The sequence below is a fragment of the Bos indicus genome, chromosome X (assembly GCF_029378745.1).
Source record: "Bos indicus isolate NIAB-ARS_2022 breed Sahiwal x Tharparkar chromosome X, NIAB-ARS_B.indTharparkar_mat_pri_1.0, whole genome shotgun sequence".
Classification (NCBI taxonomy): domain Eukaryota; kingdom Metazoa; phylum Chordata; class Mammalia; order Artiodactyla; family Bovidae; genus Bos; species Bos indicus.
The window spans coordinates 59,291,462-59,314,700 of NC_091789.1; the positions used below are offsets into that span (position 1 = coordinate 59,291,462).

General features: G+C 37.6%; 1 protein-coding gene across 2 annotated transcripts in view; it reads left to right on the forward strand.

The window, feature by feature from the left end:
• The window catches only part of RADX (RPA1 related single stranded DNA binding protein, X-linked), a 98,674-nt gene that overhangs the window by 24,318 nt on the left and 51,117 nt on the right, over positions 1 to 23,239 (forward strand). For both annotated transcript variants that reach the window (XM_070785184.1, XM_070785183.1), the window contains exons 4-10: positions 6,480 to 6,585; positions 6,784 to 6,875; positions 6,983 to 7,105; positions 10,022 to 10,126; positions 11,469 to 11,633; positions 12,807 to 12,967; positions 21,723 to 21,895. In XM_070785184.1, the coding sequence (XP_070641285.1) occupies positions 6,480 to 6,585; positions 6,784 to 6,875; positions 6,983 to 7,105; positions 10,022 to 10,126; positions 11,469 to 11,633; positions 12,807 to 12,967; positions 21,723 to 21,895 (925 nt within the window). The remainder of the gene's footprint in view (positions 1 to 6,479; positions 6,586 to 6,783; positions 6,876 to 6,982; positions 7,106 to 10,021; positions 10,127 to 11,468; positions 11,634 to 12,806; positions 12,968 to 21,722; positions 21,896 to 23,239) is intronic.

Genomic DNA, 23,239 nt, shown 5'->3' on the forward strand with positions numbered 1-23,239 from the left:
CATTACAAAATGATCACCATAAGTCTAGTGACTACCTGTCCCCAAAGAAAGTTATTATAATGTTTTTATAAAGTTATTATAACTTCTTATTTTGTATATTTGGAGAAGGCAATGGCACCCCACTCCAGTACTCCTGCCTGGAAAATCCCATGGACAGAGGAGCCTGGTGGGCTGCAGTCCATGGGGTCGCTAAGAGTTGGACACGACTGAGTGACCTCACTTTGACTTTTCACTTTCCTGCATTGGAGAAGGAAATGGCAACCCACTCCGGTGTTCTTGCCTGGAGAATCCCAGGGACGGAGGAGCCTGGTGGGCTGCCGTCTATGGGGTCGCACAGAGTTGGACACGACTGAAGCGACTTAGCAGTAGCAGTATTTTGTATATTACATCCCCTTGGCTTACTTGTTTTATTATATAACTGCAAGTTTGTACCTCTTAATTCCCATCACCTATTTCATCCCCCAACCCCTGGCAACAGCTGATTTATTCTGTGTATCTGTGAATCTGTTTTTGTTTTGTATGTTGAATTTATTTTAAGATTCCACACATACGTGAGACCATATGGTATTTATATTTCTTTATCTAGCTTATTTCACGTAGCATAATATCCTCTAGATCCATCCATGTTTCAAGTAGCAAGATTTCATTATTTTTGATGGCTGAGTAATATTCCACTGTGTGTGTGTGTGTGTGTGTGTGTGTGTGTGTGTGTGTTTGTCACACACACCACATCTTCTTTATCCATTAGTCTGTCATTGGACATTTAGGTTGCTTCCATGTCTTGACTATTGTAAATGACCCTTCAGTGAACACTGATGTGCATATACCTTTTTGAATTAGTGTTTTTGTTTTTTCAGGTAAATAGCCAGAAGTAAAATTGCTGGGTCATATGGTAGTTCTGTTTTTAACTTTTTGAGAAACCTCTATACTGTTGTCTGTAGGGGCTGCATCAATTTACAATCCCAACAGTGCACAAAGGTACCCTTTCCTTTACATACCTGCCAACATCTGTTATTTGTTGTCTTTTATGATGATAGCCATTCTAACAGGTGTGTGGTGGTATCTCATTATGGTTTTGATTTGCAGTTTCCTAATGATTAGTGATGTTATGCATCTTTTCATGTCCATTGGACATCTTTGTGTTGTCTGAGAAAAATAAATATCTATTCAGGTCCTCTTCCCAGCTTTTAATTTAGTTTTTTTTTCTTTAGTATTTGTATAAATTATTTGTCTATTTTGGATATTAACCCCTTATTGAATTATCATTTGTAAACACCTTCTCCCTTCAATGGGCTGTCTTTTCATTTTGTTGATAGTTTGCTTTGCTTTGCAAAAGTTTGACGTGGTCACATTTGTTTATTTTTGTTTTTATTTCCCTTGCCTGAGGAGACAGATCCAAAAATATATGCTAAGACCAATGTCAGAGAGCACAGGGCCTCTGTTTTCTTTTTTTTTTTATTTTTTATTTTTTAACTTTTAGAAGTTTTAGGGTTTTAGGTCTTACATTTAAGCCTTTAATCCATTTTGAGTTTTATCTTTGTATATGGTGTGAGAAAGTAGTCCAGTTTGATTCTTTTGCATAGAGCTGTCCAATATTCCCAATGTCATTTATTGAAGAGGCTGTTTTTCCCCATTCTTGCCTCCTTTGTCATGGATTAATTGACCATATAAGCATGGATCACAAGGGCTATATGCTTAGGGGTGCCTCCTATGCTGGTTGTGTGAGCCTTCCTATTGTGAATGACTACTGTGGACATGCTGGTAGGCAGGGCACCCCTGGCCTAGTTGGCTGCCAGACCCTACCTTGTGTGGAGGCTGCTAGCCACTGGAAGGTGGGAGCCAGTCCCTGGGCAAGGGATGGGATTGTCGAGTGGGTCCATGGCTAGTGCCAGCCTGCTGGTGGGTGGGCCTGGGTTACTGCAGGAATAGCTGCTTGGAGAAGGAAATGGCAACCCACTCCAGTGTTCTTGCCTGGAGAATCCCAGGGATGGGGGAACCTGGTGGGCTGCTCTCTATGGGGTCGCACAGAGTTGTACACAACTGAAGCGACTTAGCAGCAGCAGCAGCTGCTTGGTATGGAGGTGTCCCAGGACTGGAGCTGACCAGCTGGTGGGTGTGTAAGCCAGAGACTTCTGCCATAGGGCAAAGCCCCAGTCACACCTGACCCACAGACTCTGCTGTGGACCTTCAAGGATGCAGCAGAGAATGGGGGAGAGGCTGCCCTGGCAAGGTTTCTTTCACCTTAAGGACACCTTCTCTTCTCTAGTCTGTGTCATCCCTAACTTTCACTCTTGAGAAAACACTAAATACTGGAGGATCAGAAAGAGGGCATCTGGTGTATTGAGACACCCATTAGGATTTTGATAAGTCCCCCAAGGTGCACCTTGAGGTCTCTTGATGTTTTCCATTTGAGGAACTGATGCAGTTCCAGTTCAGGGGTTTCTCCCTGTAGACAGGGCACCCAGTTTGTAAGGCACTGCTTTGCACAAATGTCACAGGCTTAGTGGGACTTGGAAGTCACATTTGGGGCATTCTTGCCATTTGGTTTTTTGAATTTCTGGGCATCTCTTTGCCATTTGCTTTTTTGGGGTAACTTCCTGCAGGCGTGATTTGGTTTGGTTTGTTTGCTTTGAGTGCACAGATATTTTGTACTAATTGCTTCCTTTAAGGTTCCATCTCCAAGTCCCCTAGGAAAAATCCTAAGTGATTGGTAGACCTATCATTATGATCCAATGAGGAGAAAACAGAAACTTGATGAAACTTTAACAAAGGCTTTCTAGGGGGAAACTTGGATTTCTGTCTTTGAGATGTAAATGTTCTATCTTATCTTCCTAGGACATTCTGTGTTTGTGTGTTGGTATGTATGTATGTATGTGTTTTGAAAACTCTGACCTTTTGGATAAAGGTCACAGGTCTAATGGAACTGGGAAGCCATGTTAATGTGACTCTGGCTGGCTAGGTTTTGGTTTATTCTGGTTACTTTGGTAACGCACAGACATCTGGTACTAACTGCTTCCTGTAAGGCTTCCTCTACGTTTTCTTGTTTCTTTCTCCTCAAATCCCTGCGAACAGGCTAGTGGCTATGGAAGCAACTGAGGAACTCTGGCCAGGGTTACTCTCTGGTGTGTTCCAAAGGCCCTGCAGCCCACTGTGCCACAGTATCTGCCACCCAAGCAAGTGAAGGCTCTCCTTTCCTTCTGCCTTAAGTTGAGAACCAGGCCAATTAAAATTGTGCAAGCACAGGTCAGGCACTTAAAAGCCATTAGGGTGCCTGCTGCTTGAAGACTCCCTTGACAGGATAAGGGGGATCATGGAATGGACCAGGCTAATAGGGTATCCACCCCCAACAAGACAACTTCCGTGCAATGCCAGACACATCTGGTTCAAGCATAACACTGAGCCCACTTTTCCCTGGCTGCTGCCTTCCTGGCAAGACTATGAGGTGGATTCCTCAGCCTATCTTTCCTATTACTGTCACCTCTTTCCCCCTTGGTCCAGATTGATTTACAGGAGGCTAAGTGTTGCCTCTGAGCCTTCCCAAGAGGCCTTCTTCCCTAAGCTAGAAAGGGAAAAACTTTCCAACATAGGTAAATTGGTATGTCAGTCCTTCAGTTTCATTGAGGTAGCCACACAATTTTTTTTTTTAAAAAAAAGGAAAAACAAAACTATCCTTGTTTTACAAATGTAATCTTTACAGGACCAGAAGGGTGGCTCCAAAATTAATCCAAAACCCTCCAGTCCTTTTACCACTTCCCAAATCTTCCATGTTTATCTTAAGAGGCTTGTAAATATTTTCAAAAAGGGAAACAAAGTCATCCTAGGAAGAACTTGCCTGTATCTTTGAGATGCAAGTGTCCTATCTGGTCTTCTCAGGACCACTCATCTCTGCTGTCTCTTAAAATGCAAATTTTAGAGGGGGTAAACTAGAAGTTGGCTTGTCCAAGGTAAACAGAAATCCTAAATGCTTTTTCTGCAAATATTTAGCCATCTAGCCAAGTGAATCTGACTTGTTTCATCTGTCAGAAACCCAATTTTAATGCAACTTCTTTTGTAAACTGATGGGTTTTACATTGCTGAACCTGACTCAGGACTGAAATCTTAAAATAAGAACTAAGGTCTCTGTGTGTGTATATGTATCTTTGACTTTGGATAACATTGCCTTGGTTGATTTGTAAAAGAGCTCTATTTAATTGGCTTAAATAAAAGTAAGTACTTACAAACCAAACAATTCAAAATACAAAAGAAATTAAGCTAAGTGAGTTTCAGGCTCACATGAGCTGGGAAGTATTTAGAATCAAATTAATATCTGAAATTAATGTTTGTTATTACAAATTTGTCAGCAAGGAAAGGAACTTGGTATGAAGAAAATTTTAAGGACAGAAAATGTAAATGAAATAAGAGCTTTAGATAAATTCTATTAAGAGTAATAGTGGCATAGTGGTAAAGAATCTGCCTGCTGATGCAGGAGATGCAGGTTTCATTCCTGGCTTGGGAAGATTCCCTGGAGGAGGAAATGTCAACCCACTCCAGTATTCTTGCCTGGAAAACCTCATGGACAGAGGAACTTGGTGGACTACAGTCCATGGGGTCGCAGAGTTGGACACGACTGAGCATACAATATGAAGAGAAAAAAAATGACATTATATTCCTATATCACAGCTATAAAAATCAATGCCAGAGATATCAAATGCTTAAATATGATAGGCAAAACTTTTAGAAGAACTTACAGAAAGTATCTGTTTGCCTTTAGGATAAGGAAGCATCTTGTGGATAGCACAAAGAAATGGTAACCATAAAAGAAAGATTAATAAGCTTAACTACATTAAAATTAAGAACTTCTGGGACTTCCCTGGTGGTCCAATGGCTGACTCCATGCTCCCAGTGTAGAGGGCCCAGGTTCTATTCCTAATCGGGAAACTAGATCCCACATGCCACAGCTAAGAGTTTAAATGCCACAGGTAAAAAAGATCCTGCATGCTGCAACTAAGACCCAGCAGAGCCAAATAAATAAATAAAATATTTTTTAAAGGATAAAACAAAAATTAAGAACTTTTGTCCATCAAAAGACACCCCCAAAAATTCAAAAACTGGGTGAAGATATTTGCAATAGTATAATCAACAAAGGTATGCAATATATATAAACAACTAATACAAATAAGAAAAAGGCAATCCAGTAGAAAAAATGTTCAAAAATATTAGGAGTATTTCACGAAAGAGGATGCATAGATGAACTATAGGTATATGAAATGTTGTTGAACATAATTAGTCGTAAGAGAAGTACAAAATAAGACCACAACAAATTGCCATTTTGTATCATTAGATTGACAAAAAATAAGAAAGTTAGGAATTTCCCTGGCTGTCCAGAGATTAAGACTCTGTGCTTCCACTGCAGGAGTCACAGGTTCAATCCCTGGTCAGGGAACTAAGATTCCATATGCTGCGTGGTACAGCCAAAATAAATAAATAAATAAATTTAACAGAACCAAAATTTGGAGAGGATGTGGCTCAATGGAATTCTTGTACATTGCTGCTGAAACTGTTAATAGTTTAATATTTAATATTTAGTAAATATTAATAAATATTTATAATATTAATAAACTAAGTGAAGAGTTAATAAATACTACTTTAGAATAGTTTGGAATTATCCTATAGAGTGACTTCCCTGGTGGCTCAGACAGTAAAGCATCTGCCTACAATGTTAGAGACCCTTGTTCGATCCCTGGTTTGGGAAGATCCTCTGGAGAAGGAAATGGCAACCCACTCCAGTACTCTTGCTTAGAAAATCCCATGGACAGAGGAGCATGGTAGGCTCCTACAGTCCCTGGAGTCACAAAGAGTCGGACATGACTGAGCAAATTCTTCATCCTATACAGTGGAACATTTGCATATTTTATAATCCAGGTTTTCCCTTCTGGATATAATACCTTAGAAAGTATTTGCCTGTGTGTACAAGGAGATATGTCGAAAAAAATTCATAGTTACTGTTTGTTATGACAAAAGCTGGAAATAACCCATTTGTCCAGCAATATGATCAAGAGTAAATAGAATTGTAGTATATCAACGCCCTGGAACATTATTCGCAGTAGAAAGGAGAAAAAAAAAAAATGCTACACGCAGCTGCATGGATGAATTTTAAGACCATAATGTTAAGTGGGGAAAAAAGTAGCCCTAGAATACTACATTATGGTGTTACTCCATTCATTTAAAGTTCAAAAACAAATCCAAATAGTGTACTATTTGGGCAAAAACACTTAAGTGATTTTTTTTAAACCTTTTTAAAAATTTAAGTATATGGTAAAACACAAAGATAAGTGGATGTGATAATGTCAGAATAGATAGAAGAAAGCTATTGAAAATGATCTAGTTCTTAGGTTTAGTGGTGGACTCAAAGCATTCAATCTATTTTTTGCTGTGTGATATATACATGTGTATATTATTTTATATGTATATCATATTAAAGTAATATATTTCTTTTTCAGAAATCTGCCTGAATATTCGAGATTTTCCTAATATAATTATCATCCCAGAAAAACAGGTGAAACCAGAATGGAGATTGCCAAAATTAAATCACCGTTTTGTTACAAGGTAAAATAGATTCTTGTAAAATATCTCAAATATGAATTTTCACTGTTAGTCACTGAAACAAGGTATTATAATTTGCTCAAAATCTACCCCAAATTATGCTGTAGCAGTTAAATAGATATGTATTTTCATTCGTATTTGTAGAATGCTTTTTTGCTATTTAAAAATAAAATATCTATTTAATAATTTTCCTTCTTTTAGATCAGAACTGGATAAGATGCCAAATAATTATATCTGTGATGTTATTGGAGTTTTGGTTTTTGTAGGAAGGGTCCAGCGGTCAAAAAAGAAGGGTAAGCTTCTGATATTGAAAGTCATAAAATGTATTTCAGTGAATAATTCTGTGTTCATATGTGCATAATCCATTGTCTTCATTTATTCTAATATTCTATCCATATAGAGAGCCGTGAAGATTTTTGGTCATATCGCTGGATTCACATTGCTGACGGGACTTCAGAACAACCATTTATAGTGGAGCTGTTTTCAACATCTCAGCCAGAAATCTTTGAACATATTTACCCAAGTACTCAGTTCAAATATTATTATCATTTTATATTTGGAAATGGGATCATTAACTGAAAAAAATAGTAGAGTATACTAACTTACAGAATGCCATGATACTGAGCTAGCAAATTCAAGCAATCTGATAGCACATATAAATTTTTTTCTATATTAATATTATAAGTGGTATTATAGATATTAACTGTCTTCTGGTTTTCTATTCAGAATTAATTTGGGATTGAAACTAGTTTTTCAGAAAACAGGTGCTCTTATTAATTCTCACTTTTAGCATTTTAGACATAAAAACTTGAAATTCTGTGAAACTAAAGCATAGACCATTTCCTTTGTATCCGTTTGGAAACTGAATTAATAGACCCCATTTAAGACAATGAAGACTTTACTAATGTAGAATTAACTGGTAGAGGATTGGGAAACTATGTAATTAAATAATGACAGTGGTAAGTATGATGTCATTTGAGTATGAAATTAATATTAGGTTAATGGTGTTATACCACCTGGTCAATATTTTACTTTGGTGTTGATTTTTCCCCTTATATTTATTCATATACATAGGTATTTTTTCCACTACTTTCAAGACATTTAAAGTATGTCCTACTATGTATTTTATGTAACAACTTAGTCTACAAATCTATTTTGATGAGGAAAAATATATTTAATACTTTCTTATAACAACTTCAGTGAAATTTTTCCTTGTTTGAATTTGTAACATAAAGCTATTTTAGATATGGTGAGCTATTTTCCAAATACGTATATGAATGAAATACTGATTGTTAAATGCTTGCCAAAATTGAGGAAATTCCCAATCTTGACTACATGTATTTTTTTTTTTTTTTGATCGACAACAACATAGAAATGGTAGAACATCAGGATACCTAGAGACCATATACAGGGCTGTTCTGCTACCCCTTTATTCTCTATTGTAAAATGGTATTACCCACTATTCAGATATTACTTCATTAGAATCCACCTTATGCTTGTGAGATTAAAATTTTAAAATATATGTATATGAATAGAACTAAACATTACCCCAACTATGATTGGAGGGGAGAGCAGAAAGAGAATTTTGACCAAAACCAAGGTACAGGTTTCCAAGGTAAGTGGGGCTATGACCTTTCATATAACTTCTCTCAGGGCATAGATGGTTGATAGTGATGATCGCTCATGACAATTTAGATGGGTTTTATGGCCAGATCCCTCTCTCTTTATAGCCACTATAGCTGTTTTAATAGCTAACTGACACAGGTTTTGGCAAATGATTTTTCACAGACGTGTTGCCATGTAGTCACATTCTATTTCTTATGGAAACATGAAATATATCTTTTAAGAAAAGTTTATATGGAGCCTAGTGAGATTTACTCTAGTACAAGAGTTGACAACAATCACTATTCATTTTCATCTTTTGACCAAGAGTGAAGGAAAAAATTGTGAAATAAATGGTGAATATTAAGGAAGCTTCAGACCTATGAAGGAGAACATAACTAAGGATCTTCTGGAACAGTACCAGAATCCTTTGGTAGTAGGGCATCTGTTTTACTTTATGTGTGTGTGCTCAGAATCACAGGCTTTGGCGATACATGGTGCTGTGGAAGGCCCATGGTGTGTGCACGCTGGGGCACCACCGGCCCAGGGCCACTTTTTTTACTTTTCATTAAGGAAAGTGAAGAACTAAGGGGAAAACTTTTTCACTGCTTACTATATATTAGTTGCTCATAGATGTTACTTAATTTTGTACTTACAGTTACCTTTTAAAGAGGTGATGTTTTTACAAATTTATGGGTGAGGAAATAAAGGTCAAGAGAGATTTTAAACAGCTAGAAGGTGTTAGGTTCAAATATCTTATTTTTAGCAACCATGAACTTAGAATTAGAGATTTCTTTAGTATGCTTATGTCAGCATCTTTAATAATGAATACTCACATCTTTGTATAATTTTTGAAATAAATGAAAAACTGTATAAATCAAGAGAATTATTCTTAGTCATTTGAACAGATTTTCTTTCTTTTCATTGCTCCAAAATAAAGAACTAGTAAATGAGAGATACAGGAAATGAATTTATAGATATTATCATGCTCTAGGAAAATATTTATTCTCAAATGAGAGCTTACTGTTGATAGGAAATTGCAAGTATTTATATTTATTTCTTCATTTCCTGATTTGTAAGACAACTGTTTTGGGACATATAAGTTAAAATTTTAAAGATATTTTTGCATAAGTAAACTCTTCCTAAATAACCTGATAGTTACAAAACAGTTGATAGCTTTTGAAAGTGGTTGAAATCTGAAGACATGATAATCTCATTTTCAAGGATTCTTTTTAGTCTATCTAGTTGGTGAGGAAAGCCAACAGAAAAGAATATGTGGTAGAAGCCCTGTCTTTGAGATTTAAAGTCTAATTGAGATAAACACAATTAAAACACTTGCATAAACAAGTTCACATTAATAGTGTGTAGCCCTATCTGATGGAAAGAGTGAGAGTAATTTCAGGGATCAAGGTTAGATTGGGTTAATCAGTGAAAACATGGAGAAGCTCAGTTTTTTTTTTTCTCTGTAGGAAATAACGGTTCACACTCAGTTGTGTGGCCAATTAAAAGACTTTCACTCTTCAGCTGTCCAGCAAGCAGGGCCTTCGGTTATGTGCAGCTGCTGTATTAATACTTGCTAAAGGAAAAGTGTTAGATCCTTGTTGCTCCAAGTGTGGTCAAAGGGCTAACAGCACTAGTATCACTAGTGCTAAGATCTCACTAAGCAAAGAATTTCAGGCCCCACACTAAAACTACTGAATCTGAATTTACATTTTAACAATTATCCCAAGTGATTCCTGAGTTCAGTAAAACTTGAGAAGTACTCTGTTAGATTGTGATCTAGGTATTTCCCTTTGAAATGCATAAATAATTTCATAAGTGTTTTCTTTTCCTGCAGTGACATATTTCACGTGTACACAGCTGAAAGTTGTCAGAAATGATGATCAAGTACCTAAACTGCTTTACCTCACCACCACAAACGAGAGTCACATATTTATGACTTGTAAGCAATTTCTTTGTATATATTTAATTGGAAATCTAATATATTTTCTCTTCATTAAATTAAATTTTATTATAACATTCAACCACAAGATAGCCTTATTTTGAACTCCTTCACTATAAGATTGGTTTAACAAAGAGTATGTGTGTGTGTGCACAGTAGTTGCTCAGTCGTACCTGCCTGTTTGCAACCCCATGGACTAGCCCACCAGGCTCCTCTGTCCATGGGGTTCTCCAGGCATGAATACTGGAATGGGTTGCCATTCCCTTCTCCAGGGGATCTTCCTAACCCAGGGATCGAACCCGGGTCTTCTGCATTGCAGGCAGATTCTTTACCATCTGAGCCACCAGGAGGCCCCAACAAAGAATATACAGCCTATGAAATCTGTTGCTTCGAGATGATTTACAATTCAAGCAACAATTTTCTGACTTTCTGAAGAATTTCTGGAGAATTTTATGTCCTTTGGTTAACTTTAATTCCTGCTTAATGTTAAGTTAGATAATCATAAATGGCTTCACAGATTGAAGACTTGTTTGGCCCTGTATCACAATAAGGATTCAACTAACAGTAGTTTTAAAATGTTAAAATGAAAATGTATGTTAAATTTTGGTTCCCAGACTTGCATTTTACTTAACATAGCAAGCAAAGTCTCACTGCTTATCTATAAGTTTATTATTTTTTTCCATTCTCTCTGATAATGTGGGCAAAAAAATCAGACGAATGAGAGAGTACTGTGGAATGTTTTACTTACTAGAATGCTACCATCTTGGTAATTAGGAAATTTGTCAAAGAAGAGTGCTAGGAAGGATGTAATACACATCTTTGTTTATACCTCATTTTATAAATATGAATAATATCAGATCTAAAATATACTAATAGTATCAGATGTAAATGACACTTAAGTACATTTCAAAAGCATGAGTTTAAATGCTGAGCTATATTCACAGAAAATTTAGTTCATATGTGCTATCATACCTTCAGGTTAATACATAAAAATTGGTTTTCTAAGAAGATGCTAACCAGTTGGATAGCTAGAAAAGTCCAGACTATTAGTTTTCTTTTTCTTCTGGCTTTTTTTGGTATCCTACAGACAGCTACAGTGTAGTCCACAGAAACTGTAGTATGTTTGATTTCCTTCTAGATTTAGGATTTATTTACCATCTTTGATAATTTTGTATGCATATTCAGTATAATTATGTGCTACATAGTGAATAAGTTGACTTCTTTTCTTGGTGACATGAGATTGATCTTATATTAAAATGTTTTTATACACAAAAAAGTCCAGGCGGTTTACTACAGTGATTTATTTTTTTTTTCCCTTATTTTTTACCCTTCGTGCAATGAGGTCATAAAGGCCAGCTGCGAAACGATGATGCCAAGGTAAAAAACTTTATCCAGTGGGTTAAAGAGAAGAACGATTCTGGAGAAGGGAAGAATACTGTTATAGGTGGATATTACCCCTATCCACCAGTGCCAGAGACATTTTGGAAGTATAGTAGTTCTCTTAAAGGTACTGATGAAATTACTAGTCGTTTATGATTATATGCTATATGTATGGTATATGCCTTGTCATTTAGTCATCTTTACTCTTTAATTTGAGTAGGCCAGAGTGTAGCAATACTCACTGTTAATAATTTGATCTTTATAAAGATATAAAAACATATGTCATGTCCCATAAAGGATATTTTGATTTTATTAGACTGTAAAGAAAAAGGAATATAGACTGACTAAATGGAGATATCTTGATTTAAGGTCTTTGAGATCAAATCTGAGTTGGTAGATCCCAACTCTTATAATATTATTTAAATTAAACTTATGAAAGGATACATTGGACAATTTGATACCAAGATATAACTGTATTAGGCCACTTTTATGAAATGATACATAGATATCCCTTGGTATCCATAGGGGATTGGTTCAAGGAGCCCCATGGATACGTAAATCTTCAGATGTTCAAATGCCTTACATAAGGGATATACAGTGATTACAGTTGGCTCTTTGTATCTGAAGGTTTGCAAAACTTATAGATATGTGTATTGCAAAACTTGTGGATGACTGTGTATTGGATATAACATGGCTGAGGCTCCACCTTTAAATAAAAATGATATCAAAATTAGTGAGATTCAGAATAAGTACTGATGAGAGACATTAATTTATTTTAGTAGACTTAAAATATGATAGTTGAAAAGTTTAGCATATATTCTTTTTGAAAAGCTGTGAGATAATTTCACAGCTTTGGAAAAAAAGAAACTTTGAAATACTGATCTATCATTAGCTAAATATTGGCATCCTTCTATACTTCATAATGCCAGCAATATGTAGTATATGCTATATATAGCATATAGAATATAGAAAATATTAACATGTGTGCTTCTATGCAATGGCTAAGCAACACTTTATAGTTTGAAGTATGATATATAAATTGCATTCAATATGTAAAATTTCTGTTTCAAATTAAGACACCAGACTAGAAGACGGTATAACAATTTAACTGAAATGTATTTTGCCAGTTTTACCAACATCACCTAAGGGGATGCCAAATATAAACACAAAGTCTCACATATTTAAGTTATTAGCAAGTTTATAATTTTCATGTTGTGAAATTACATTGCAAATCTAATTCTTGTTTTTGTAATTTCAGTTCTTTAAAACTTACAATTTCCTTGGAATTACTCTTTTGCAGTTGAATCACTCTTGACAGCTATAAGTGAAGTAAAGGTGGAGATTGAAGATCTGCAGTATAGGGAACAAAAGCGCATTGCAATTCAGGGAATAATTACGGTTATAAAGTATGTCCCATATCACAGTGCAACTCAAAGTGCCTCAGCATCTGAAACACTACGGGTATGGTGGCAGAGAATTAATAGTATATCTCTGAAAGCACTCTGATTGTAACCACAATTAGATTTATATCTTTTTTTAATTTAAATTTATTTATTTTAACTGGAGGCTAATTACTTTACAATATTGTATTGGTTCTGACACACATCAACATGAATCTGCCATGGGTGTACACGTGTTCCCCATCCTGAACCCCCCTCCCACCTCTGTCCCCATACCATCCCTCCGGGTCATCCCAGTGCACCAGCCCTAAGGATCCTGTATCGAACCTGGATTGGCAATTCGCTTCATATATGATATTATACATGTTTCCATGCCATTCCCCCAAGTCATCCCACCCTCTCCCTCTCCCACAGAGTCCAAAAGACTGTTCTGTACATCTGTGTCTCTTTTGCTGTCTCGCATATAGGGTCATTGTTACAATCTTTCTAAATTCCATATATATGCGTTAGTATACTGTATTGGTGTTTTTCTTTCTGGCTTACTTCACTCTGTATAATAGGCTCCAGTTTCATCCACCTCATTAGAACTGATTCAAATGTATTCTTTTTAATGGCTGAGTAATACTCCATTGTGTGTATGTACCACAGCTCTTTTATCCATTCATCTGCTGATGGACATCTAGGTTGCTTCCATGTCCTGGCTATTATAAACAGTGCTGCGATGAACATTGGGGTACACATGTCTCTTTCAATTATGGTTTCCTCGCTGTGTATGACCAGTAGTGGGATTGCTGGGTCATAAGGCAGTTCTATTTCCAGTTTTTTAAGGAACCTCCACATGGTTCTCCATGGTGGCTGTATTAGTTTGCATTCCCACCAACAGTGTAAGAGGGTTCCCTTTTCTCCACACCCTCTCCAGCATTTATTGCTTGTAGACTTTTGGATAGCAGCCATTATGACTGGCATGAAATGGTACCTCATTGTGGTTTTGAGTTGCATTTCTCTGATAATGAGTGATGTTGAGCATCTTTTCATGTGTTTGTTAGCCATCTGTATGTCTTCTTTGGAGAAATGTCTGTTTAGTTCTTTGGCCCACTTTTTGATTGGGTCGTTTATTTTTCTGGAATTGAGCTGCAGGAGTTGCTTGTATATTTTTGAGATTAGTTCTTTGTCAGTTGCTTCATTTGCTATCATTTTCTCCCATTCTGAAGGCTCTCTTTTCAGCTTGCTTAGAGTTTCCTTTTTTGTGCAGAAGCTTTCAATTTTAATTAGGTCCCATTTGTTTATTTTTGCTTTTATTTCCACTATCCTGGGAGGTGGGTCATAGAGGATCCTGCTGTGATTTATGTCGGATAGTGTTTTGCCTATGTTCTCCTTTAGGAGTTTTATAGTTTCTGGTCTTACATTTAGATCTTTAATCCATTTTGAGTTTATTTTTGTGCATGGTGTTAGAAAGTGTTCTACTTTCATTCTTTTACAAGTGGTCGACCAGTTTTCCCAGCACCACTTGTTAAAGAGATTCTTTTCTCCATTGTATATTTTTGCCTCCTTTGTCAAAGATAAGGTGGCCATAGGTGCGTGGATTTATCTCTGGGCTTTGTATTTTGTTCCATTGATCTATATTTCTGTCTTTGTGCCAGTACCATACTGTCTTGATGACTGTGGCTTTGTAGTAGAGCCTGAAGTCAGGCAGGTTGACTCCTCCAGTTCCATTCTTACTTCTCAAGATTGCTTTGGCTATTTGAGTTTTTTTTTTTTTTATTTCCATACAAATTGTGAAATTATTTGTTCTAGCTCTGTGAAAAATACTGTTGGTAGCTTGATAGGGATTGCATTGAATCTATAGATTGTTTTGGGTAGTATACTCATTTTTCTGATCCATGAACATGGTATATTTCTCCATCTATTAGTGTCTCCATCTATTAGTGTCCTCTTTGATTTCTTTCACCAGTGTTTTATAGTTTTCTATATATAGGTCTTTAATTTCTTTAGGTTGATATATTCCTAAGTATTTTATTCCTTTAGTTGCAATGGTGAATGGAATTGTTTCCTTAATTTCTCTTTCTATTTTCTCATTATTAGTGTATAGGCATGCAAGGGATTTCTGTGTGTTGATTTTATATCCTGCAACTTTACTATATTCATTGATTAGCTCTAGTAATTTTCTGGTGGAGTCTTTAGGGTTTCCTATGTAGATCATGTCATCTGCAAACAGTGAGAGATTTACTTCTTTTCCAATCTGGATTCCTTTTATTTCTTTCTCTGCTCTGATTGCTGTGGCCAAAACTTCCAAAACTATGTTGAATAGTAGTGGTGAGAGTGGGCACCCTTGTCTTGTTCCTGACTTTAGCAGAAATGCTTTCAGTTTTTCACCATTGAGGATAATGTTTGCTGTGGGTTTGTCATATATAGCTTTTATTATGTTGAGGCATGTTCCTTCTATTCCTGCTTTCTGGGGAGATTTTATCATAAATGGATGTTGAATTTTGTCAAAGGCTTTCTCTGCATCTATTGAGATGATCATATGGCTTTTATTTTTCAATTTGTTAATATGGTGTATTACATTGATTGATGTGCAAATATTGAAGAATTCCTGCATCCCTGGGATAAAGCCCATTTGGTCATGGTGTATGATCTTTTTAATATGCTGTTGGATTCTGATTACTAGAGTTTTGTTAAGGATTTTTGCATCTATGTTCATCAGTGATACTGGCCTGTAGTTTTCTTTTTTTGTGGCGTCTTTGTCAGGTTTTGGTATTAGGGTGATGGTGGCCTCATAGAATGAGTTTGGAAGTTTACCTTCCTCTGCAATTTTCTGGAAGAGTGAGTAGGATAGGTGTTAGCTCGTCTCTAAATTTTTAGTAGAATTCAGCTGTGAAGCCGTCTGGACCTGGGCTTTTGTTTGCTGGAAGATTTCCGATTACTGTTTCAATTTCCGTGCTTGTGATGGGTCTGTTAAGATTTTCTGTTTCTTCCTGGTCCAGTTTTGGAAAGTTGTACTTTTCTAAGAATTTGTCCATTTCTTCCACGTCGTCCATTTTATTGGCATATAATTGCTGATAGTAGTCTCTTATGATCCTTTGTATTTCTGTGTAGTCTGTTGTGATCTCTTCATTTTCATTTCTAATTTTATTGATTTGATTTTTCTCCCTTTGTCTCTTGATGAGTCTGGCTAATGGTTTGTCAATTTTATTTATCCTTTCCAAGAACCAGCTTTTGGCTTTGTTGATTTTTGCTATGGTCTCTTTTGTTTCTTTTGCATTTATTTATGCCCTAATTTTTAAGATTTCTTCCTTCTACTAACCCATTTTTTCCTTTTCTAGTTGCTTTAGGTGTAGAGTTAGATTATTTATTTGACTTTTTTCTTGTTTCTTGAGGTATGCCTGTATTGCTATGAACCTTCCCCATAGAACTGCTTTTACAGTGTTCCACAGGTTTTGGATTGTTGTGTTTTCATTTTCATTCGTTTCTATGCATATTTTGATTTCTTTTTTGATTTCTTCTGTGATTTGTTGATTATTCAGCAGCGTGTTGTTCAGCTTCCATATGTTGGCATTTTTAATAGTTTTTCTCCTGTAATTGAGATCTAATCTTACTGCATTGTGGTCAGAAAAGATGCTTGGAATCATTTCAGTTTTTTTTTAATTTACCAAGGCTAGATTTATGGCCCTGGATGTGATCTATCCTTGAGAAGGTTCTGTGTGCGCTTGAGAAAAAGGTGAAATTCATTGTTTTGGGATGAAATGTCCTATAGATATCAGTTAGGTCTAACTGGTCTGTTGTATCATTTAAAGTTTGTGTTTCCTTGTTAATTTTCTGTTTAGTTGTCTATCCATAGGTGTGAGTGGGGTATTAAAGTCTCCCACTATTATTGTGTTATTGTTAATGTCCCCTTTCATACTTGTTAGCATTTGTCTTACATATTGTGGTGCTCCTATGTTGGGTGCATATATATTTATAATTGTTTTATCTTCTTCTTGGATTGATCCTTTGATCATGATGTAGTGTCCTTCTTTGTCTCTTTTCACAGCCTTTGTTTTAAAGTCCATTTTATCTGATATGAGTATTACTACTCCTGCTTTTTTTGGTCTCTGTTTGCATGGAATATCTTTTTCCAGCCCTTCACTTTCTGTCTGTATGTGTCCCCTGTTTTGAAGTGGGTCTCTTGTAGACAACATATATAGTGGTCTTTTTTTTGTATCCATTCGGTCAGTCTTTGTCTTTTGGTTGGGGCATTCGACCCATTTATATTTAAGGTAATTACTGATAAGTATGATCCCATTGCCATTTACTTTGTTGTTTTGGGTTTGAGTTCATACACCCTTTCTGTGTTTCCTGTCTAGAGAAGATCCTTTAGCTTTTGTTGGAGAGCTGGTTTGGTGATGCTGAATTCTCTCAGCTTTTGCTTGTCTGTAAAGCTTTTGATTTCTCCTTCATATTTGAATGAGATCCTTGCTGGGTACAGTAATCTGGGCTGTTGGTTATTTTATTTTATCACTGTAAGTATGTCCTGCCATTCCCTCCTGGCCTGAAGAGTTTCTATTGAAAGATCCGCTGTTATCCTTATGGGAATCCCCTTGTGTGTTTTTTGTTGTTTTTCCCTTGGTGCTTTTAATATTTGTTCTTTGTGTTTGACTTTGTTAATTTGATTAGTATGTGTCTTGGGGTGTTTTGCCTTGGGTTTATCCTGTTTGGGACTCTCTGGGTTTCTTGGACTTGGGTGATTATTTCCTTCCCCATTGTAGGGAAGTTTTCAACTATTATCTCCTCAAGTATTTTCTCATTGTCTTTCTTTTTGTCGTCTTCTTCTGGGGCTCCTATGATTCAATGTTGGGGCATTTAATATTGTCCTGGAGGTCTCTGAGATTTTCCTCATTTCTTTAAAATCGTTTTTCTTTTTTCCTCTCTGATTCATTTATTTCTACCATTCTGTCTTCTACTTCACTAATCCTATCTTCTGCCTCCCTTATTCTACAATTTGTTGCCTCCAGAGTGTTTTTGATCTTATTTATTGTGTTATTCATTATATATTGACTCTCTTTTATTTCTTCTAGGTCCTTGTTAAACTTTTCTTCCATCTTCTCAGTCCTTGTCTCCAGGCTATTTATCTGTGATTCCATTTTTTTGTCAATATTTTGAGTCATTTTCCCTATCATTATTCAGAATTCTTTATCAGGTAGATTCCTTATCTCTTCCTCTTTTGTTTGGTTTGGTGGGCATTTATCCTGTTCCTTTACCTGCTGGGTATTCCTCTGTCTCTTCATCTTGTTTCTATTGCTGTGTTTGGGGTGGCCTTTCTGTATTCTGGCAGTTTGTGGAGTTCTCTTTATTGTGGAGTTTCCTCTTTGTGGGTGTACAGGTGGCTTGTCAGGGTTTCCTGATTAGGGAAGCTTGTGTCGGTGTTCTGGTGGGTGGAGCTGCATTTCTTCTCTCTGGAGTGTAATGAAGTGTCCAATAATGAGTTATGAGATGTCAGTGGGTTTGGAGTGACTTTGGGCAACCTATATATTGAAGCTCAGGGCTGTGTTCCTGTGTTGCTGGAGAATTTGCGTGGTATGTCTTGCTCTGGAACTTGTTGGCCCTTGGGTGGTGCTTGGTTTCAGTGTAGGTATGGAGATGTTTGATGAGCTCCTGTCGATTAATGTTCCCTGGAGTCAGGAGTTCTCTGGTGTTCTCAGGGTTTGGACTTAAGCCTCCTGCTTCTGGTTTTCAGTCTTATTTTTACAGTAGCCTCAAGACTTCTCCATCTATACAGCACCATTGATAAAACGTCTAGGTTAAAGTTGAAAAGTTTCTCCACAGTGAGGAACACCCAGAGACATTCACAGAGTTACATGGAGGTTTTCAGTCTTATTTTTACAGTAGCCTCAATACTTCTCCATCTATACAGCACCATTGATAAAACGTCTAGGTTAAAGTTGAAAAGTTTCTCCACAGTGAGGGACACCCAGAGACATTCACAGAGTTACATGGAGGAGAGAAGAGGGAGGAGGGAGTTAGAGGTGACCCAAATGAGATGAGGTAGAATCAAAAGAGGAGAGAGCAAGCTAGCCAGTAATCACTTCCTTATGTGCACTCCACAGTCTGGACCACTCAGAGATGTTCATGGAGTTAAACACAGAAGAGAAGAGGGAGGAAGGAGACAGAGGTGACTAGGAGGAGAAGGGGAATCAAAAGTAGAGAGATAGATCCAGGCAGTAGTCAGTTCCCTAAGTGTTACCCACTGCCCAGAATACCCAAAGAGTGTCACAGATTTAGGTAGAGAAGAGAAGGGGGAGGGAGGAGATAGAGGGGACCTCGTGGAGAAAAAGGAGAGTCAAAAGGGGGAGAGAGCAATCAAGCCAGTAATCACACTCCCAAGTAAAAATGGGTACTGAGGATTGGGTTCTTAAAGGTACACAATTGATAACAAATACCAAAAAGCAAAGATTAAAAATCTAGAGTAGAGGTTGGATTTTCTAAAATACAATATTAAATTAAAAAAGTCACAAAAATTATCACACACACACACAAAATTATCACACACACACACAATATATATAAAGTTTGCTTTAAAAAGTAGGGTCCTTTTTTTGCAAAGTAATGGTAGGTTATAAAAATGAAAATTAAAGGAGTAATAGAGGACTTTAAAATTTTTTAAAAATTTAAAAAAAGAATGATAGTAAAAATAGTAAAAATATATCTAGGACTTTCTCTGGTGGTGTTGTGGGCAGTGTTGGGTCATTTCATTTTTGGATAGTTCCTTGGTCCGGCTTATATTTCTCAAGGTCTATATGCCCCTTCCTATGTAGTCCGTACTAACTACAGGGTTTTAATCTATTGCATCTGTCACTTCCAAAGCGGTTCCCTCTGTTTTAGCTTCTTCTGTTTGCTGGTCTCTTCAGTGTCTGATTTCCGCCCTGACACAAGGGGGCGGTGTTGGACACTTCTTTAGGCTCACTTGTGTAGTGCTGTGTGGAGAGAGGGACGCTGCAAACAAATAACACTGGCGTGTGCTTGCAGTGTCTCGGCAACACTGGGTTTGCCGCCGCTCATGGTGCGTGTACCCTCCCTGCCCACACTGCTCAGGCTCTAGGTTGCTCCGCCGGGAACCGTCTGAGGCCAGCCCTGGGCTGCATGCAGCTGCCAGGTCTAACCCGCTCAGGTTCAGGTGCTGGGGTAGTCCTCAGAGGCACAGATTTGGTTGGGCCTGCATTTTGTGCCCTTCCCAGGTCCGAGCAGCTCAGGTGATCAGGTGTTTGGCGAGCGCGGTCGCTGCAACTTATCGCTTCCCCCGTCCCTGTCGCTCAGTTTTCTTGGTGTACATCCAGTGCACCTTCTCAGGCGGATGTTGACCGTCGAGAACCCCAAGAAGTCTTAGTTAGCAAAGAAGCCTGCTTGCAGTTTTGTAGATAATGTCTCTCTAGGGCTGTGATTGCCCCCTTCCAGCTCTGGCTGCCTGTCACCGGAGGGGTATGGTCTGCAGCAGGCTAGCTCTGTTCAGTCCTTTGTTCTGTGAGTGGGCCTGGCGGTGTCTTAGGTTAGGGCTTTTCACGTGGTAGCTATCCCCGAGTCTGGTTTGCTGTCCCAGTTAGGTCCCTCAGATTGCCCTCGGGGCATTCAGGCCCGGTCCTTACTCTAAGCAATGCAGCCCGCGCCTCCCTGCCCAGCCCCAACTTGCTATGGCGGATGCAGGTGTCTGCACTGCTTCACCACTGGGGGAGTTACCGTTGGGCACGTAATCTGTGGGTTTTAATTATTTATTTATTTTTCCTCCCGGTCATGTTGCCCTCTGTGGTTCCAAGGCTCGCCACAGACTCGGCAGTGAGCGTGTTTCCTGGTGTTTGGAAATGTCTCTCTTTTTAAGACTCCCTTCCCGGGATGGAGCTCCATCCCTATCTCTTTTGTCTCTCTTTTTGTCTTTTATATTTTTTTATACCTCCTTTCGAAAACACTGGGCTGCTTTTCTGGGTGCCTGATGTCCTCTGCCGGCATTCAGAAGTTGTTTTGTGGAATTTACTAAGCGTTTAAATGTTTTTTGATGAATTTGTCGGGGAGAGAGTGGTCTCCCTGTCCTATTCCTCCACCATCTTAGGACCGCCTCCCCGGCATTATATCTTGTACAATTCATTCAGAACTCAAATGTATTAACTCTTAATGATGTAAACCTAAAAGGAAAAGCTTCATTTTTAGTTTGTTTTCTTTTTATGTCATTTATTTTGGAGCAGTCTGGACTAAAGTCACAGCCTCTGATATTTCCCTAGGCCCTCCAAACTTGGTATTTTGGTTTTGCTTTCTATGTAATATGAGCCTGTCATGATAGCATTTATTTAGATTTCCAGGTCGTATTTTTGACTACATTCATTTCTTACCTTATGTCCAGGCCAAAAGTATATGTACATTCCCACTGGAAGTTTTTAGCTCTATTGTCAGACTTGGCAGTTCTACCCAAATTTTATTAAGAAGTAGCAATGACTCTTGGAGGATAAATGCTGTAGAAGAGGCCACTTCTGAACTCTAGGCAAAATCAAGACAAATTAATTTTTTCCATGAGTTTGTGTTTTTAAAAGTTATTTCTAAGATTACTATTCTTATGGAAAGAAGCATCTAATCCAACTTTACAGTTACATAAGAAAAACTTTTGTTTATCTTTTTGAAATATGTTACTAGCAGTTAGATTAAGATAAATCAACTTTATAAAAGCATTGTTATGATTACAAAGTTTTGTCACAACTCAAGTTACGAAAAATGGATATGCTAAAAGTGTAGAGTCTTTTAAGAGAGAAATAATTCTTGTGAATTAGTTTAAAATGTTTTCTTCAAATTTTTGTTTTTAGAATGCTAAGCGACCCTCAACATCTGAAGCAGCTAGAAAAGAAAGTCAAAGTCAGGAAAAAGATGGTAAACGTCATCACGATGATGGTTCTGGGAGATCTCAATGTCATTCTGCATGTGCAAGTTCAAACCCTGTCCCGAAGAAAAGAATTACACAAACCCCAAGTGGCAAACAGTAAGTCATTTGTATTAAGTATATACATAGCATATGCTTTTTCATTTTTTCTATCGTATAAAATGAGCAGTGCTACTGGAAGTTGTATAGTTTTCTACAGCTGCCAAAGTCCAAGATCAAGGTATAGGCAGGGTGGGTTCCCTCTGAAGGCTATGAGGAAGAATCTGTTCCATGCATCTCCCTTAGCTGCTAGTGGTTTAGTGGCAATCTTTAGCATTCCTTGGCTTATGGAAGTTATCACTTGAATCTCTGCCTTCGTCTTCACATGGCATTCTCCCTGTGGCTGTATATGTGTCCAAGTTTTTCTTTAAGGACACCAGCCATATTGGATTAGGGAACCACTCTGGAGTACCAGTCTACTCTAGTATGAACTCATCTTAACTGATTACATCTTCAATGACCCTACTTCCAAATAATGTCATATTTTTATGGTCATTGAACATGTAATTGGTTACATATTGGTAGTCAGGGTGGTGTTTGGCAGGAACATAATTCAGTCCATAACAGTCTGCCCCTCTAAAAACTCATGTCCTTCTCACATACAAAATACATTCACTCCATCAGAACATCCCCCAAAGTCTTAATCTATACCAGTATTAACTCTCATTCCTAAATATCATATAAATCTTATATGGATGAGATGCAGGGTGTTTCATCCTGGAACAAAATTCTTTTCCATCTGTGAGCCTATGAAACTATGAAACTATTACCTTCCAAAATACAATGGTGGGACAGACATAGGATAAGTATTCCCCATTTCAAAAGGGAGAAATTGGGAAGAAAAAGGAGGTTATGGGCCACAGGCAAATTTGAAACCTAGTGAAGCAAATACCATTTGGCTTTAAGGCCCCAGAATTATCCTCTCTGGCAGAGTACTGTGTCCTTTGGGCCCACTGAGATGGCAGCCCTACCCCCATGGCACTGAGTGGTGGCCCTGCACTCTGGAACTGAGAAAGTGGCCCTGGCTTCTGGAATTCAGGAGGTGTCCCTGCCTTCTAGAACGGAGGAAATGGCCTCACTTCTCAGGGTCATTTTCCCATTTTCTTGAAGGATAATACTTGATCACAGCTAGATATCTCTGTCAACTCATTTCCTGACTGTAGAATCCCAGAAGTCCAATGGCATTGCATTCCTGCATTTCTTCCCACTTATGTTCCTTTCAGTTGAAGCTAATAGCATGCCTACTGAGTTGGTTGACTGGATCCACAAGTCATAATCTCTTGGGCATATGGTTATCTAGCAATGTTCTTAGTATGCTTCCCAAAGCAAGCTTTCATATGTTTTCCAATATGAAAGGCTGATAATTTTTCAAGTATTGATGGTTCTTTTTTTTTCATTTTTATG